We start from the raw sequence: 15,479 nt of genomic DNA, 5'->3' as shown, positions 1-15,479 counted from the left end.
CTGTGCATATTCGTTTCTGGCTCTACCACTGCTCTCCTTATTCTCCTGGGTCCTTTGCCTTCTATATTTCTTCCATTCCCTAGCACACTTGGTTTTTGCCTCCCTGCGTCTTTGGGTGAACCATGGGCTCATCCTGGCTTTTTCATTATTCCTGTTACCCTTGGGTACAAACCTCTCCTCAGCCTCCTTGCACATTGTTGTTACATATTCCATCACCTCATTAACTGGCTTCCCTGCCAGTTCTCTGTCCCACTGAACCCTGTTCAGGAAGTTCCTCATTCCCGTGTAGTCCCCTTTCTTGTAGTTTGGCTTCATTCGTCCTGGCCTTCCTGCTTCCCCCTCCATTTGTAGCTCTACTGTGTATTTAAAACTTAAAACCACATGATCGCTGGCCCCAAGGGGTCTTTCATATGTGATGTCCTCAATATCTGCACTACTCAAGGTGAATACTAGGTCCAGTCTTGCTGGTTCATCCTCTTCTCTCTCTCTCTTGTAGTGTCCCTTACGTGTTGGTACATGAAGTTTTCCAGTACCACCTCCATCATCTTAGCCCTCCATGTATCTTGGCCCCCATGTGGCTCCAAGTTCTCCCAATCGATTTCCTTGTGATTAAAGTCACCCATGATCAGGAGCTTTGCCCTGCATGCATGAGCTCTTCTGGCCACTGCAGCCAGTGTGTCAACCATCGCTCTATTGCTCTCATCATACTCTTGCCTTGGCCTCCTGCTGTTCTGTGGTGGGCTATACATCGCTGCAATTACCACTTTGGGACCTCCAGAGTAAAGTGTTCCCGCTATGTAATCACTTGCTTCTCTGCTGTCTCCTCTCTCCAGCTCATTAAAATTCCATCGGTTTTTGATCAGCAGTGCCACTCCTCCAACCCCCCTGTTCCCTCTGTCTTTCCTCAGGATCTGGTATCCCGTTGGAAAGATGGCATTTGTTATCATACCTGTAAGCTTGGTTTCTGTGAGAGCTATGATGTCTGGTGATGCCTCTTTGACTCTTTCGTGCCACTCCTCCCACTTATTTGTTATTCCATCAGCGTTTGTGTACCATACCTTCAGTTTCCTCTCCAACACTTTGGTCTGGGGGGCCTGTGAGGGTGGGAGTCCTGGTAGCATACTGTGGGATTCTATAGCTGGGTTTTGGGTGGAAGCTGTGAGTATGGATTGTAATTTGTGTTGGGATGGTGTGATAGGTTGTGGGGTTCTGAGGATGGTTCTGTGTGTGCTTGCCCTTGCTGCTCTGTCCTGCTCTGACTGACCTCTGCTGGTGTGTGTGTGACCTAATTAATGTCTGCATAAATAACTCATTATGACTGTAACCATATAAAAACATGTAAATAGTTCATTGCCCCTGTAACTTGTTCAGATATCAAAACTTTGGGGCCCAGTCCCTGGACCCATTATGTACCTCTGTAAACCATACCCCGGCCGGGATTGAACCCGCGGTCAGAGAGTCTCAAAACTCCAGCCCATCGCGTTAGCCACTAGACCAGCTAGCCTAGTGGTCTAGTGGCTAACGCGACGGGCTGGAGTTTTGAGACTCTCTGACCACGGGTTCAATCCCGGCCGGGGTATGGTTTGTTTGCAATCGTGTCATTACGATTTCGTGAGTCGTACCTCTGTAATCTTTTGACTACCACCCACACCATGGGTATGGTGCCCCTAATAAACATATTTAAAAAACTAGGCTGCTGTAGTGTTCCTTTTTATGGTCTTATGTGACTTTACAAAATTTCAAAACAGCAGCATCCACAACCTGCCACATAAGATAAAACAAAAAAATTGCAAGTAGCTCATTACCATTGTAACTTGCTTGGCTACCATTACATAGGTGCTCAGTTCCTGGACCCGTTATGGGCCTCTGTAATATTTTGACCACACCCTCAGGTATAAGTGATGCATAATAAAAGTACTAAAGTAACCAGTCAACTCTGCCCAAACTGCTTGTTTACGTCTACTACTGAGTTTGGCCAATGAATAGTCATTTCAAACACCAACTCCCCTCAAGGAAGGTTCCTTGATGTTGGTGAGGGGCTCTTGATTTAGGGAATTGGATCTGTGCTCCAGTTCCCCAAATTAAGCCTGAATGCCTTCCACATCCCCCCCCAGGCGCTGTATAATCCTCCGGGTTTAGCGCTTCCCCCTTGATTGTAATAATAATAATAATAATCAAACACCAACTCAAACTTGTTTATTGAAGGTGTGGAAAAAGGGAAGGAGTCATTTTCATGAAAATTCTTAAATCGCACAAGCGGTTTCATTTTACAAGGGCAATGTAGTGCCAATTTTGTAATTTTTATTAACAAATAATATTTAAACGGGACACTAGTTTCCATGCGATAATTTGTGAATGTTTCTTCTGATTCGATTAATTTTTTCAAAGCTGACATTTAACGGCATTAGAAATGTATGCCATGATTTGTACTCTTTATTTTTGCTTGAACTGAGGTAGAGAGGCCGAGGTTTGTGGGACATGCAACCATACCATTTATTTTTTATGAACAAGTTTGGATTCACCTGAAGTTTGCGGCTTCTCATTTCTATCTGACAGTTATCGCAACATACGCAGTGAATATCTAGCCTATTTCATGTGATAGTTACGTTGTGCGAACATCCGCAGTGTGCGACTATCCAATTCTGCGTGATATTGACATTGCGGGACAAAAACTTAGCTATGTTTCCAGTCAAATTCCTTCATATAGGATGAGTTACATGCATATGATAATGCAATCTGTCAGGATAGGCTGGGATATTTCAATAGAGTAATGAGAATATCACCAATTATCCCATTATGAGTTCATTAGCTATAAATGCTAAATCTGTTTCGTTCCAGCAGAGCTGGCGTTGCTGCTACTGAAGGCTATGCCCCAGTAGCACATATTGAACACCACGAAGATGATGGGAAGTAGCACCCTGCTCTTCACCATCAGGGACATGTTGACACCGTTCTGAGTGTCCGCAGTAAACCAAGATCCAAATATAGAGCGCTGCTGTCGTTCCCTATGACCTAGGCTGTTCTCCGCGTCTGTTTTGCGTCTGTCTTCCACCTGCCTGTCTCGCTGACGCAAGCTTGGGCGTTCGAAACGGGTGGTCTCCCTCTTATGGAAATAGGGGCGAGTTTGCGGGATGCCGGAAGAGTCGTTTTTGGTGTAGCTAAGGACGGTGTCACTCTCCTGGTCGTATGTTGTCGTCTGGTCGTTGTGGTCCCGTCTGAGGGATGTCACCTCCTCCCCTCCTTCAGGTCTTGTGGCGACCGTGGTTGATACTTGTAGTGGCCTCGTAGACCCGTACATCAATTTGCTCTGCAAGATTCAACCTTATTAGTTTTCCACACCATACATTACCGATGGCGACTCACTTTATTTTCGTTGTACACACACACACACACACACACACACACACACACACACACACACACACACACACACACACACACACACACACACACACACACACACACACACACACACACACACACACACACACACACACACGCACGCACTTTACAACATTCACAAAGACTCACTGCAAGCCTGGTGAGCCATGGATGGTGTGTGACATGTGTGCGAGGTGTGGCAGCAGGTTTGGAGAAGTTGACAAGGGTCTGCAGTAAGATGACCAAGAAGATGATGACGATGGAAAAGAAGAGCCAGACATCGATCAGCTTGAAGTAAGACGTCTTGGGCAGGGCGTTCGACGTCTGTGAAAACGTCTTAAAAATGCAATAAGAAAGCATTTCAGAGCACTAGCTAAAAAAAATACAAAGAAAATGTTACTTTTCTTGTATTTTTCAGTGTCTATCCACAAATCTACCAATTCTCTCATCCTGTCTATCCACAAGCCTACCAGTTCTCTCTTCCCGTCCATCAACAATCCTACCTCTTTTCTTTTCCCGTCTATCCACAAGCCTACCAATCTTCTCTTCCCGTCTATCCACTAGGCTACCATTTTTTTCCTTTCAAGAAGGAAATCGAAGGTATACGATACATTAGACTATAAATATTATATTTTAATGAGCCTTAAAGCCGTCATTCAGCGTGACCAGTGGTTGAGGCTCGATCCTCCGTCTCTACCCACTCTGTCTTTTGCTTATTGTCTAAGATAAATTAGAAGGATATTGAAGCCATTCTACGTAATAGTTCCCTTAAGGGGATGGCTCCTTGATGGTGAGGAGGGCTCTAGATCCAGGGAATTGGATCCAGCCCTTATTACCCCCACACCGGGTTTAGTGATTTCCTTCGACTGTAGCAATAAAACATACCAAAAAAGAATGCAACAGCAAAAATGTCAAACAACAACAACAGTGTCTATAAAGAATAGAAAAAAACACATGACCCTTACTGGAACAATACACAAATAACCCTAGAATAGGAAACTGAAACCTATTACGACGTTTCGGTCCGATTTGGAGCATTAATTAGCCACACATAAGCTCGAAGGGAAGTGAGCCAGAATATATATGAGAGGGAACTAGGGGACAGGAGTGACTGAACGGGAGGAGGGAGTAGTAGTAGTAGTAGTAAAAGTTGTGCAACAGTGACAGAGGTGACATTAGAAAGGTAGTAGTGGTAGTGAGAAACAAAAGGGGGCAGAGAGTGGAGTGTTAGCAAAGAAATAGTAGAACAGTTTCAAAAGTAGACCGATGTTAGGACTTTGATGTCGTAACTTAAATAAAATGTTCCTGGCTCGTAATGGCTGCTCACACTGCTGTCTAGGGCTTATAAAATTACACTGGAAAACACAGCGAACCTTGGGCCAGCATGTACTCATATATATTAAACTATATTAATTAATTATTAGAAAGGAAGAACAAAAACTCACCTATATAAAAATGTATCTATATTAATAGTAGCTTATATACAACTTACAATCTACAAAAAAAGCACCACACTCCAGTTCACATTAGCTCACTAGCACACTGCTATTAATGAATTAAGCAAAATAAATGAACATTTATGAATAAGGAGGCTCCATGACAGCCCCCCCCCTTTCTACAGGCTACATAGCCTACAGTGGAAACGTTAAATACTCTCCAAAACACAGGCCCCTGCATACTAGGACTTGACAAATAAACATGAGAGAACTTAATTAAATAACACCTCTCGTCTGCTCCTGTCCTGGCCACTGTCTGACTGTTGAAGATTTTGGCCTTACCTGCTGTGTTTAAATTATAACTATATATAATGAACACTTAGCTGATAAATGACAGCAAATCGTCTACACAGCCGCCCCTGCAGACGAGGTCTAGAAGCTGTCGAAACCATCACAACATTGGGCTGTCAAGAGATACAATTTGTAAGTATAAATTACCCCTAGGGGGTGTTATGTCAGCATATTTCATTCGATGATGGCTGACGAAATACCTACTCCTTACTGCCGATTATAGGTTGATTACAAACTCCTTGTGACTCAAGAATTGCGCAATCCCCCAATCTACAAGAAATTCGTAACATACCTTGCTCTTTGTAACGTGAGCTATGGTGTTCTCAACACCTTCGACAGGTATCGGTGACTTGATAGAAGCTGAAGTGTCCTTGGATGTCCACGTCTTCCATTGTCTAGGAAACGCACACTGGTACACTATGTTCCACAAGATTTGTCTTTATTGTTCACAATGTATCACAAGAGAAGCTGATCACACTTCTCTTATGTTTATTGTGTTTGAGACACTTTGTTCACACTAACGCACAGATCAGTGTTCTTTGCTAGTTATCCTGGCGTCAGTGTCACTCTCACTAGAGTCAAAGATAGTCTCGCCCTAATACACAAAAAAAAAAAAAAACGCTGACCTAGTACCTTGCATCCTTGTCACCTCCTCGATGAAGCAAAGCAGAATGTTTGTTTCTTGCTGTCTTAAGCATAGACAACAATGTACACTATCTTTACTATGGTAATAAAGTGGGAGCAGGATTTTCCTTAATTGTCCTGCTAAGTAAGAGATGTACTGTCTCTTATAAAAATACACTTTGCAACACCGCTGCAAGGAGCAGAGGTCACTTGACTACGTGGCATAGCATCTGTGATCAATTACTCACTCTAGCAGTAAACAAGATGCTCACCCCTTCTGAGAGGGCTTGGCCCCTCAGGGCTGAAAGGGCTGAAGGGGCTGAAAGGGCTGAAGGGGGCTGATACTCCCCTCCTGGAGAAAATTTCTCCACACTGGGGGGCGGCGGAGGTTCGCTGCAGGTGAACTATTCATCACTTAACATTAATTTAATTTTCTCACTCGCCACCACTGCTGCTTGTCTTTTCTGAGCAGCTTTAGTCTGTGTGGTTTCTGGAGAATCACTAATTTTGTTTTCAACACTGTGTAATTCTAACGGCACTAGTTTATTTATTGTCCTCTCATTCACTACACCTTTGCTTAAAACATCAACTGTCCTGATGATTCCATTTGCATCAGGATATATGGTCACAATTTTTCCAAGTGGCCATTGGGACCTCGGACCATCATTGTCGATAATCACTATGTCACCAGGTCTTAAGGACTTATGATTTTCAGGAACACCAGCTCCATAGAAGTGTTCTCTCAATGAGGTGAGATAGTCTTCTCGCCAAATTTTCTCCCAACGTTCAATCACTTTATTAAGGTGTTTGAATTTACGTCTGAGTTGCTCAGGTTCGAAATAAGTAGGATCCTCTATGATTTCTTTATCATTCATGGGAGGAACAGGTTCGAGCCTTCTGCCATGTAGTAAATGAGATGGACTTAACACTTCTAAATTGTCCAGATCATCGGTAACATAAGTTAGAGGTCTGTTGTTGACTCTATTTTCTATTTCAGTCACAACTGTACGGAATTCTTCTAAGTCTATTCTATGACGATGAAGAGTCTTCCTTAAACAACGTTTTACAATGCCGATCATTCTTTCATAAAATCCGCCGTGCCATGGAGATTTAGGAGGAATGTATCTCCAACGACATCTGCGTTGATTCAGCATCTGTTGTACTTCTGGTTGATCAAAGATCTTGCTTATATAAGCAGCACCAGCAACAAAGTTCGTTGCATTATCTGAAATCATCAGTCTGGGACACGCCCTTCTGGCTGCAAACCTTCTGAATAATTTGATAAAAGTTTCAGCAGACATGTCAGTGGCTACTTCTAGATGTACTGCTCTAGTTGTAGCACAAGTGAACAAACAGATGTACACCTTGATGGGAACTTTGTCAACTGTTTTGGTTAAAACTATTGGTCCAGTGTAATCTACACCTGTCACCTCAAATGGAGTGATATGACAAACTCTTTCAGAGGGATATGGAGGTGGACCTGGATACTGACATACTCGCATATCGTAGTGACGACAAGTAATACAGTCCTTTATTTGTTTTTTCACACTTTGTCGACCTTGAGGTATCCAGTAGGATTGTCGTATATGACAAAGTGTGTCAGCTACCCCACCATGTAACACGTTACTGTGGGCGTTTTGCACAATCAGTTTTGTTAGCCAATGATTCTTGGGGATCAATATTGGATGTATGGCTTCTTTAGGTAGTGAAGAATTATGAATTCTTCCTCGACATCTTATAATCTTTTCTGAGTCGAGATAAAGTCCTAAAGAATTAATCATAACAGGTTTCTTTGGGGATTTATCTTGTGTTTCTAGAAATTTATATTCTGTAGAGAAAACGTCTTTCTGTATTAGTTTCACCCAGTATTTAATGGGTTCAAGACATTCATAATCAGGTTTTATTCCTTTAATGAATTCAAAGACAAGAGCTGTAACTCTTAATAGTTTCCCCAAAGATGAGTATTTAGATCCATCAATGACTATTTCTGTTGTGGCTGCTGCAGTATTTACACAACTTATTTCTGCTGTGTTCAAGCAGACTGTTTCTTCTGGCATAATGTGAGCTTTTTGCTGAGGCCAGTTATTTTCATTAGAGAGCCAGTTCGGTCCGTGGAGCCATAATTTATTATCCACAAATTTCTTGAGTGGGACACCACGTGACAACATGTCAGCTGGATTCTCTTGGGTAGAGACGTGGAGAAAGAGATAATCTCTCTGCATCTCTTTTATTTCTGCTACTCTGTTCTGTACATAGACCAGCTTACTCTTATTATTTCTTAACCACTGGAGAACTGCTTCATTATCACTCCAGATCACGGTTTTCTCAATAGTGAGATGATCAAGTACTTTGTTGAGATAGACAGCTAATTTTGTACCTACATAGAGTGCTGTCAGTTCCAATTGTGGTACTGTTCTGACCTTCAAGGGTGCGACCCTGGCCTTTGAAGTAATTAGTGTACTTCCTTCAGCATTACTCATGTAAGCTACAGCGCCATAACCTCTGGTTGACGCATCACAGAACACATGTAATGTGTACTTGTTTCCCTCTTGACCTATTTGTCTGGGAAATGTAATTTGATGAAGTTGCTTAAACTCCTTGGATATTTCATCCCATGCTTGACTCATTTCTAGAGGCAAGTTCTCATCCCATCCAATTTTGAGTTTCCATGCATCTTGCATAAGCATTTTACCCTTTATGGTAATTGGTGAGACGAGTCCTAGAGGATCAAAACATTGTGATACCTCTGACAGTAAACTACGTTTAGTGAGTGTACTGCATGATTTATTATTTATCCTTTTGAGACTCAAAGTATCTTCCTGTGTGTTCCAATTAAGTCCCAGCATATTGTTGCAATCAGGAATTTCAGTTTCAGGGAAATCTTCTTTGATAAGTTCCCTTAATTGCTTTGAATTTGTATTCCACATCCTTAAAGGCATGTTTGCTTCTTTCATCTCCTTGTTAGCTTCTCTGTATAAGGATTTAAATCCTCCTCTTTATTCACAGTACCTTGAAGATTGTCCACATAGAAACTTTTCTTTAAGATTTCTTTGAAGGGACTTTCAGATTTCTTCAAATGTGTATTTAGAGTAGCTTCTAATAAGAATGGAGAGGATGTTGCACCAAATAATACTGATTTGAAACGATAAGTTTTCACAGGACTTTGAGGATCATGTGGATTTTCAGGCCACAAGAATCGAGTATAATCTCTATCTATTTCTTGTAGTCCTACTCTTAAGAAAGCTTTGGAAATATCAGCCGTGTAGGCATATGGGTTTGTGCGAAATTTCACAAGCACGTCTCCAAGCTTCTCAGTTAGTGAGGGTCCGGTCATCAGACAGTCATTAAGACTTGCTACATCTTTATTTGCACGTGCGCTGCAATTATATACAAAACGTAGTGGATTGGTTTCAGAATCTTTTCTGACTCCATGGTGCGGGAGATAATGAGCGTTTGTCTTCAACTTATCTTCGACTATTTCCTCAATGAATTTATTGTCCAACTGTTCTTGTATGATATTATCATAGACAGTCAGTAGCTCTGGATTCTTCCTGAGCTCATGTATTTGTGACGTGTACTCAGCTCAGTGGTGACGTGTACTTAGCTCAGTGGTGACGTGTACTTAGCTCAGTGGTGACGTGTACTTAGCTTGTGGTGACGTGTACTTAGCTTTGAGTGGTGACGTGTACTTAGCTCTGTGAAGACCTGTTTGTGTGCTCTCTGTGAATCTGAACCAGGATGCCCTCTCTTGAGCAACTTTACCAGCAGCTGAGAGAAGAGCTCAGAGTTGCTAAGATGGAGATACGGCGATTAACGGAGGAGAACAAGAGGATTCGTAGTAATCCTCCTGTTGTGAGTCCCCAGGTTAAGAGGGGAGCTTGGTCAGTGGCCGGGCAACATGGAACCAAGCTGAAGATCAAGAAAACGGTTGGAGAGGCAGAAACAACGAGAAACCAGAAGACTACCGTGGAAACTTCCAACCCATTCTCGGTGCTACCCGACGAATGTGAGTGTTCTACTGGGAATGCCACAACGAGCACCAAAGAAGCATTGGCAGACGTGAGTGAGACATCCCTAGAAACCCCAACGAAGACCATCGAGAACGTCTTGACGAATTCTACAAGTGGTGTAATGCTACCTGGCGAATGTGAGTCGACTACTCGGAGCATCACGACGGACGACGCAAAGGAAGGTAAAAACATTGTTGTTGTTGGGGATAGCCAGATTAGGTACATGGATAGGGCATTCTGCTTGAAGGACAGGAGTAGGGGGCAGAGAGTGTGTTTTCCTGGGGCAGGGATGAAGGATATTGTTAGCCGTCTGGATGACATCATGAGAGGTAATGGGAGCAATCCTATTATCTGTCTCAGTGCTGGAGGCAACGATGTTGGCAGATGTAGGAGTGAGGACCTGATTAGCAGGTATAGGTCAGCAATAGAGATAATTAGGAGGAAGGGTGGGAAACCTGTCATATGTGGCATTTTGCCAAGGAGAGGAGTTGGAAATGAATGGTTGTCCAGAGTAATTGGTGTCAATTGCTGGCTGGACAAATACTGTAAGGAAAATGCGGTAACATTCATTGACAACTGGGACCTCTTCTATGGCAGAAATGACATGTATGCCAGGGATGGGGTTCACTTATCTAGGTGTGGGGTGGGAGCACTGGCCAACGCAGTGGAGGGAGCTGTTAGGTCTTTAAACTAGGAATAGTTAGTGGTATGGGTTTTTGCGGGAAAACTGTGAAGTCTCAGGGTAGTAATATGAGTACTAGGAGAACTAGTAATAGGCAAAATGAGGTGGATATCGGAAAGCCAGTGGCACTAATTGACAAGGACAGTATTAGGTTTAGTGGAATAACAGAAAGGAGCAGGAATGATAAAGAGAAAGGAGGGTCCTTAAGTATATATTACACAAATAGTCGCAGTGCTAGGAATAAGATGGACGAGTTGAGACTAGTTGCTAGTGCAGGTAACATAGATGTATTTGCCATTACTGAGACGTGGTTTAATTCAAAAAGTAGGGACATGCCTGCAAAAAGTCACATTCAGGGTTTCAAATTGTTCCAAGTAGATAGAAGTATCGGGAAGGGGGGTGGGGTGGCATTGTATGTCCGAGATCGCTTGAACTGTTGCATTAAAACGAGTATTAAGTCTGAAGTAACACATACAGAGTCTGTTTGGATAGAATTTTCAGAGGGGCATGAAAAATTAAATTTAGGTGTGATATACCGTCCCCCAAATTTAGATAGGGACCAGGGAAGACTACTATGGGAGGAAATTGTTAGGGCCACAAGGCACGATAATGTAGTAATTCTAGGAGACTTTAACTTTAGTCATATTGATTGGAATTTCTTGACTGGGAATTTAGAATCATACGACTTCTTAGAAGTAGTTCAGGATTGTTTTTTGAAGCAGTTTGTGACAGAACCTACAAGGGGTAATAACCTGCTTGACTTAGTTCTGGCAAACAATGAATCCCTTGTTAATAATTTAGAAGTTTCAGAGCAACTGGGTGCTAGCGACCACAAATCAATTACATTTAGAATTGAATGGAAGTATGATAGTAGGGATAACTCAGTAACAGTCCCAGATTTTTGCTTAGCAGATTACGATGGGCTTAGAGAACACTTATCATCTGTTGACTGGGGTAACGAAGAGAGCTATCAATATGACAGTTTTCTGAACACAATACATGCTGCTCAAAGAACATTTATCCCTTATAAAGAAATTAGATCAAATAGAAATGACCCAAAATGGATGAATAATAGGCTGAAATATCTACTAGGGCATAAGAAAGGAATTTATAGGCGTATCAAAAGAGGCGAGGGTCATCTTATGAATCAGTATATTGACATTAAGAGGGATATTAAAAAGGGGATAAGAAAAGCTAAAAGGGACTATGAAATTAAAGTTGCTAGGGATTCTAAAACTAACCCAAAAAGTTTTTTCCTGGTATATAGAACAAAAGTCAGAGATAAGATAGGTCCCCTTAAAAATAACTATGGGCATCTTACTGACAAAGAGAATGAAATGTGCTCGATTTTAAATAATTATTTTCTCTCGGTTTTTACACAGGAAGAAACTAATAATATTCCGGTAATTAATTTTTATAGTGGGCCAGAAGAAGATAAATTATGTAACATCACAGTCACTAGTGAAATGGTTGTGAAGCAGATAGACCGACTGAAGCAAAATAAGTCACCGGGTCCTGATGAGGTTTTTTCAAGGGTTCTAAAGGAATGCAAAATGGAAGTCTGTGAACCATTAACTAATATTTTTAATTTATCTCTTCAAACAGGTGTAGTGTCTGATATGTGGAAGATGGCTAATGTAATTCCTATTTTTAAAACAGGGGACAAGTCGTTACCGTCAAATTACCGCCCAATAAGCCTGACCTCAATTGTAGGCAAATTACTAGAGTCAATTATAGCTCAGATTATAAGAAGCCATCTCGATAAGCATAGCTTGATTAATGATACTCAGCATGGATTCACAAGAGGCCGCTCTTGTCTAACTAATTTATTAACTTTCTTCAGTAAAGCTTTTGAGGCTGTTGACCACGATAAAGAATTTGATATTATTTACTTAGATTTTAGTAAGGCATTTGATAGAGTTCCGCACCAAAGACTGTTGAAGAAAGTAGCAGCTCATGGCATTGGGGGAAGAGTGCTCTCGTGGATCGAATCATGGCTCACAGACAGGAAGCAGAGAGTGTCCATAAATGGGGTTAAATCTGAGTGGGGATCAGTAACAAGTGGCGTTCCACAGGGATCAGTCTTGGGCCCGTTGTTGTTTATAATATATATCAATGATCTTGATGAAGGAATTACTAGTGATATGAGCAAATTCACCGATGACACGAAGATAGGTAGGATAATTGATTCAAACGTAGATGTTAGGGAACTTCAGAAGGATTTAGACAAACTCTACTCTTGGTCAGAAAAGTGGCAGATGCGGTTCAGTGTAGATAAATGCAAGGCTCTGAAGCTCGGGAGTGTCCATAACCCTAGCACTTATAAGTTAAATAATATAGAACTTAGCCATACAGATTGCGAAAAGGACTTGGGGGTTATTGTAAGCAGCAACCTTAAACCAAGACAGCAATGCCTAAGCGTACGTAATAAGGCAAATAGATTACTGGGATTTATATCAAGAAGTGTAAGCAACAGAAGTCCAGAAGTCATACTGCAGCTTTATACATCATTAGTAAGGCCTCACCTAGATTATGCAGCTCAATTCTGGTCTCCATATTACAGAATGGACATAAATTCGTTAGAAAACATTCAGCGTAGGATGACTAAATTAATACATAGCATTAGAAATCTTCCTTATGAAGAAAGATTGAAGACTCTTAAGTTACATTCACTTGTTAGACGAAGAATGAGGGGAGACCTGATCGAAGTGTATAAGTGGAAGATAGGTATTAATAAAGGGGATATTAACAAGGTCTTGAGGATATCTCTCCAAGAGAGAACCCGCAGTAATGGATTTAAATTAGATAAGTTTAGATTTAGAAAGGACATAGGAAAGTATTGGTTTGGAAATAGGGTAGTTGATGAGTGGAACAGTCTACCTAGTTGGGTTATTGAGGCTAGGACTTTGGGTAGTTTCAAATTTAGGTTGGATAAGTACATGAGTGGGAGGGGTTGGATTTGAGTGGGACTTGCACATCGGAGCTTGTTTCTTGGGTGGCATTGAAAGTTGGGTTGGTCAAATGTTTGTTAGTGGGATGAATTGTAAAGGACCTGCCTAGTATGGGCCAACAGGCCTGCTGCAGTGTTCCTCCTTTCTTATGTTCTTATGTTATCTGTCCGAAAGCCATGCGATAATTGCTAGGCAGATGTGGTGGATTTAATTTCCATGGTAACCTAACCCAATACTGTCCATCTTTATATTTGACAGTGTCCAAATATTGGTTATAAGTCTGAGACTTGTGGGCTTGGTTTATTTACATCAATACCTATCGCATCTAAATCCCACAACTTATCAACTGGTTCATTCATTTCTTCCAGTAATGATAATTTTTGCTGTGGTACATGATCAGCGGTTATTCTCGTAACTAGTACATTTTCCACTGAATCAATATCAGCTTCTTTCCCACTTTGAGAGGCAATGGGACCACATATCATGTGGCCTCCTGCTGTTTTCAGCAAGTGAACATCATGTTTACTTACTATATTTTGCACAAAACAGTGATAATAATCACTTCCTATGATTAAATCAATTGGACTAATTGTGTCCGTCTGTATGTCAGGACAGGCTAACTTGACCTTAGCTGCTTTCAGTGCTGCAACTGTTTCTTTTAATCCCTGGATCTGCACAGATTTAGGCAAATCATCTACTACCACAGCTTCTACTGTCTTTTTCCTGTTTCCTAGACCAACAGTGATTCTGACTAGGTCATATCTGTTTACCAGAATTGTGGAAAAAACCAGCTATATCTAACTGTATTTTGGCATAGGGTTGTTTATTCAGTTTCTGTAGCACTGTTCTTCTTATGAAGGACCTTTGTGAGCCTTGATCAAATAGTGTTAGCACATTGGTTTTGTGTAATTTATTAGATAACTCAACTCGAGCTATCGGGAGAGCAGTTGCTTTAAACTTATCTCTCACATTTAATGCTGTTGCTTGTTGACTTCCTGATTCTGTGGAAGTCTGCTGCTGTTCAGCAAAAGTATTTGGGCATAATGCTGTATGATGCATACCCTTGCATTTAAAACACTTCTTCAGTGAGCATTTCCCTCCCTTGTGTTCACCTAAACACTTGATGCATCTTTTCAGCTGATGAACACGTTGTTTACGTGCCTCCATTGATGTGTATTGACTACAATACTGTGCCCAATGTGTTCCGTCACAAAGTGCACATTTTGGAGTACGTTTATGTATGACAGTCTGTTTACTGTCTGTTGTATTCACAGCTTGATAAATGCCTATATGGGATTTCCCATTATGTGGTTTAGTGGGAGTAGTTATACTCTTTTTATACCGAGTTGAAGGTTTGTTATCCACCAGATTTGAGGATTTTTCATCTTGGCTCGTTGCTTGCATGCATAAAACTATTGTTTGTAAACCATTGCTAATTTCCTCACAAGTGAAATAGCATTTATTGAACATAATATTTAATCGTTCAATAGTTTGTGGTGACAACTTATCTTGTACAATACCACTGATAAACCAATCACATTGTCTTAGGTCATATTTAGCATCTAGAGATCTAAGACTATTGTCTAATGTAATTCTAAATGCCTGTAAGTCTGAAAAACAATGTTTGGGTGGCTTCAAGCTTGATATTAAGACTGCATGTCTAACTCTAGCCTTGTCAGCTTCGAAGTAATTGTCTGCTAAGACACGTAAGGCTATTTGATAATTGCCTTTAACCACCGGAAATGACTTAATCAGTTCATAGGGTTCTCCCTTCACAAGACATTTAAGGTAATTGAACTTAGCAATCTCATCTATGTCAGTTCGTGAATTTACTATGGATTGAAAACCACTAATGAATTCTTCATAATTATGACCTTGGAAAATACGTAATGACAATGTAGGTAAGCTTGGTAATAGGACACTTGTTGTTGTTACAGGTGTAACAGGTGTTTGACCACTAGTTACAGTAGGTCTCTGTGATAGAGTTTTGCGGCAGATAGCCTGTACTCCTGTCCACCTTAATTGTTGATCACTAAATGTATCC

General features: G+C 41.2%; 1 protein-coding gene across 1 annotated transcript in view; it reads right to left on the bottom strand.

Annotated features, from left to right (window-relative positions):
- Positions 1-2,184: 2,184 nt before the first annotated feature.
- LOC128684076 (uncharacterized) overlaps positions 2,185-15,479 on the bottom strand; it is a 57,952-nt gene continuing 44,657 nt past the window's right edge. The window contains exons 11-12 of the mRNA XM_070093189.1: positions 3,532-3,705; positions 2,185-3,307 (exon numbers count right to left, since the gene is read on the bottom strand). Of these exons, the coding sequence (XP_069949290.1) occupies positions 2,819-3,307; positions 3,532-3,705 (663 nt within the window). The 3' untranslated portion in view covers positions 2,185-2,818. The remainder of the gene's footprint in view (positions 3,308-3,531; positions 3,706-15,479) is intronic.

This window comes from Cherax quadricarinatus, chromosome 3 (assembly GCF_038502225.1).
Source record: "Cherax quadricarinatus isolate ZL_2023a chromosome 3, ASM3850222v1, whole genome shotgun sequence".
Classification (NCBI taxonomy): Eukaryota; Metazoa; Arthropoda; class Malacostraca; order Decapoda; family Parastacidae; genus Cherax; species Cherax quadricarinatus.
Note: the sequence above shows the minus strand (reverse complement) of the source record. Positions and strands in the feature narration are given on the sequence as shown.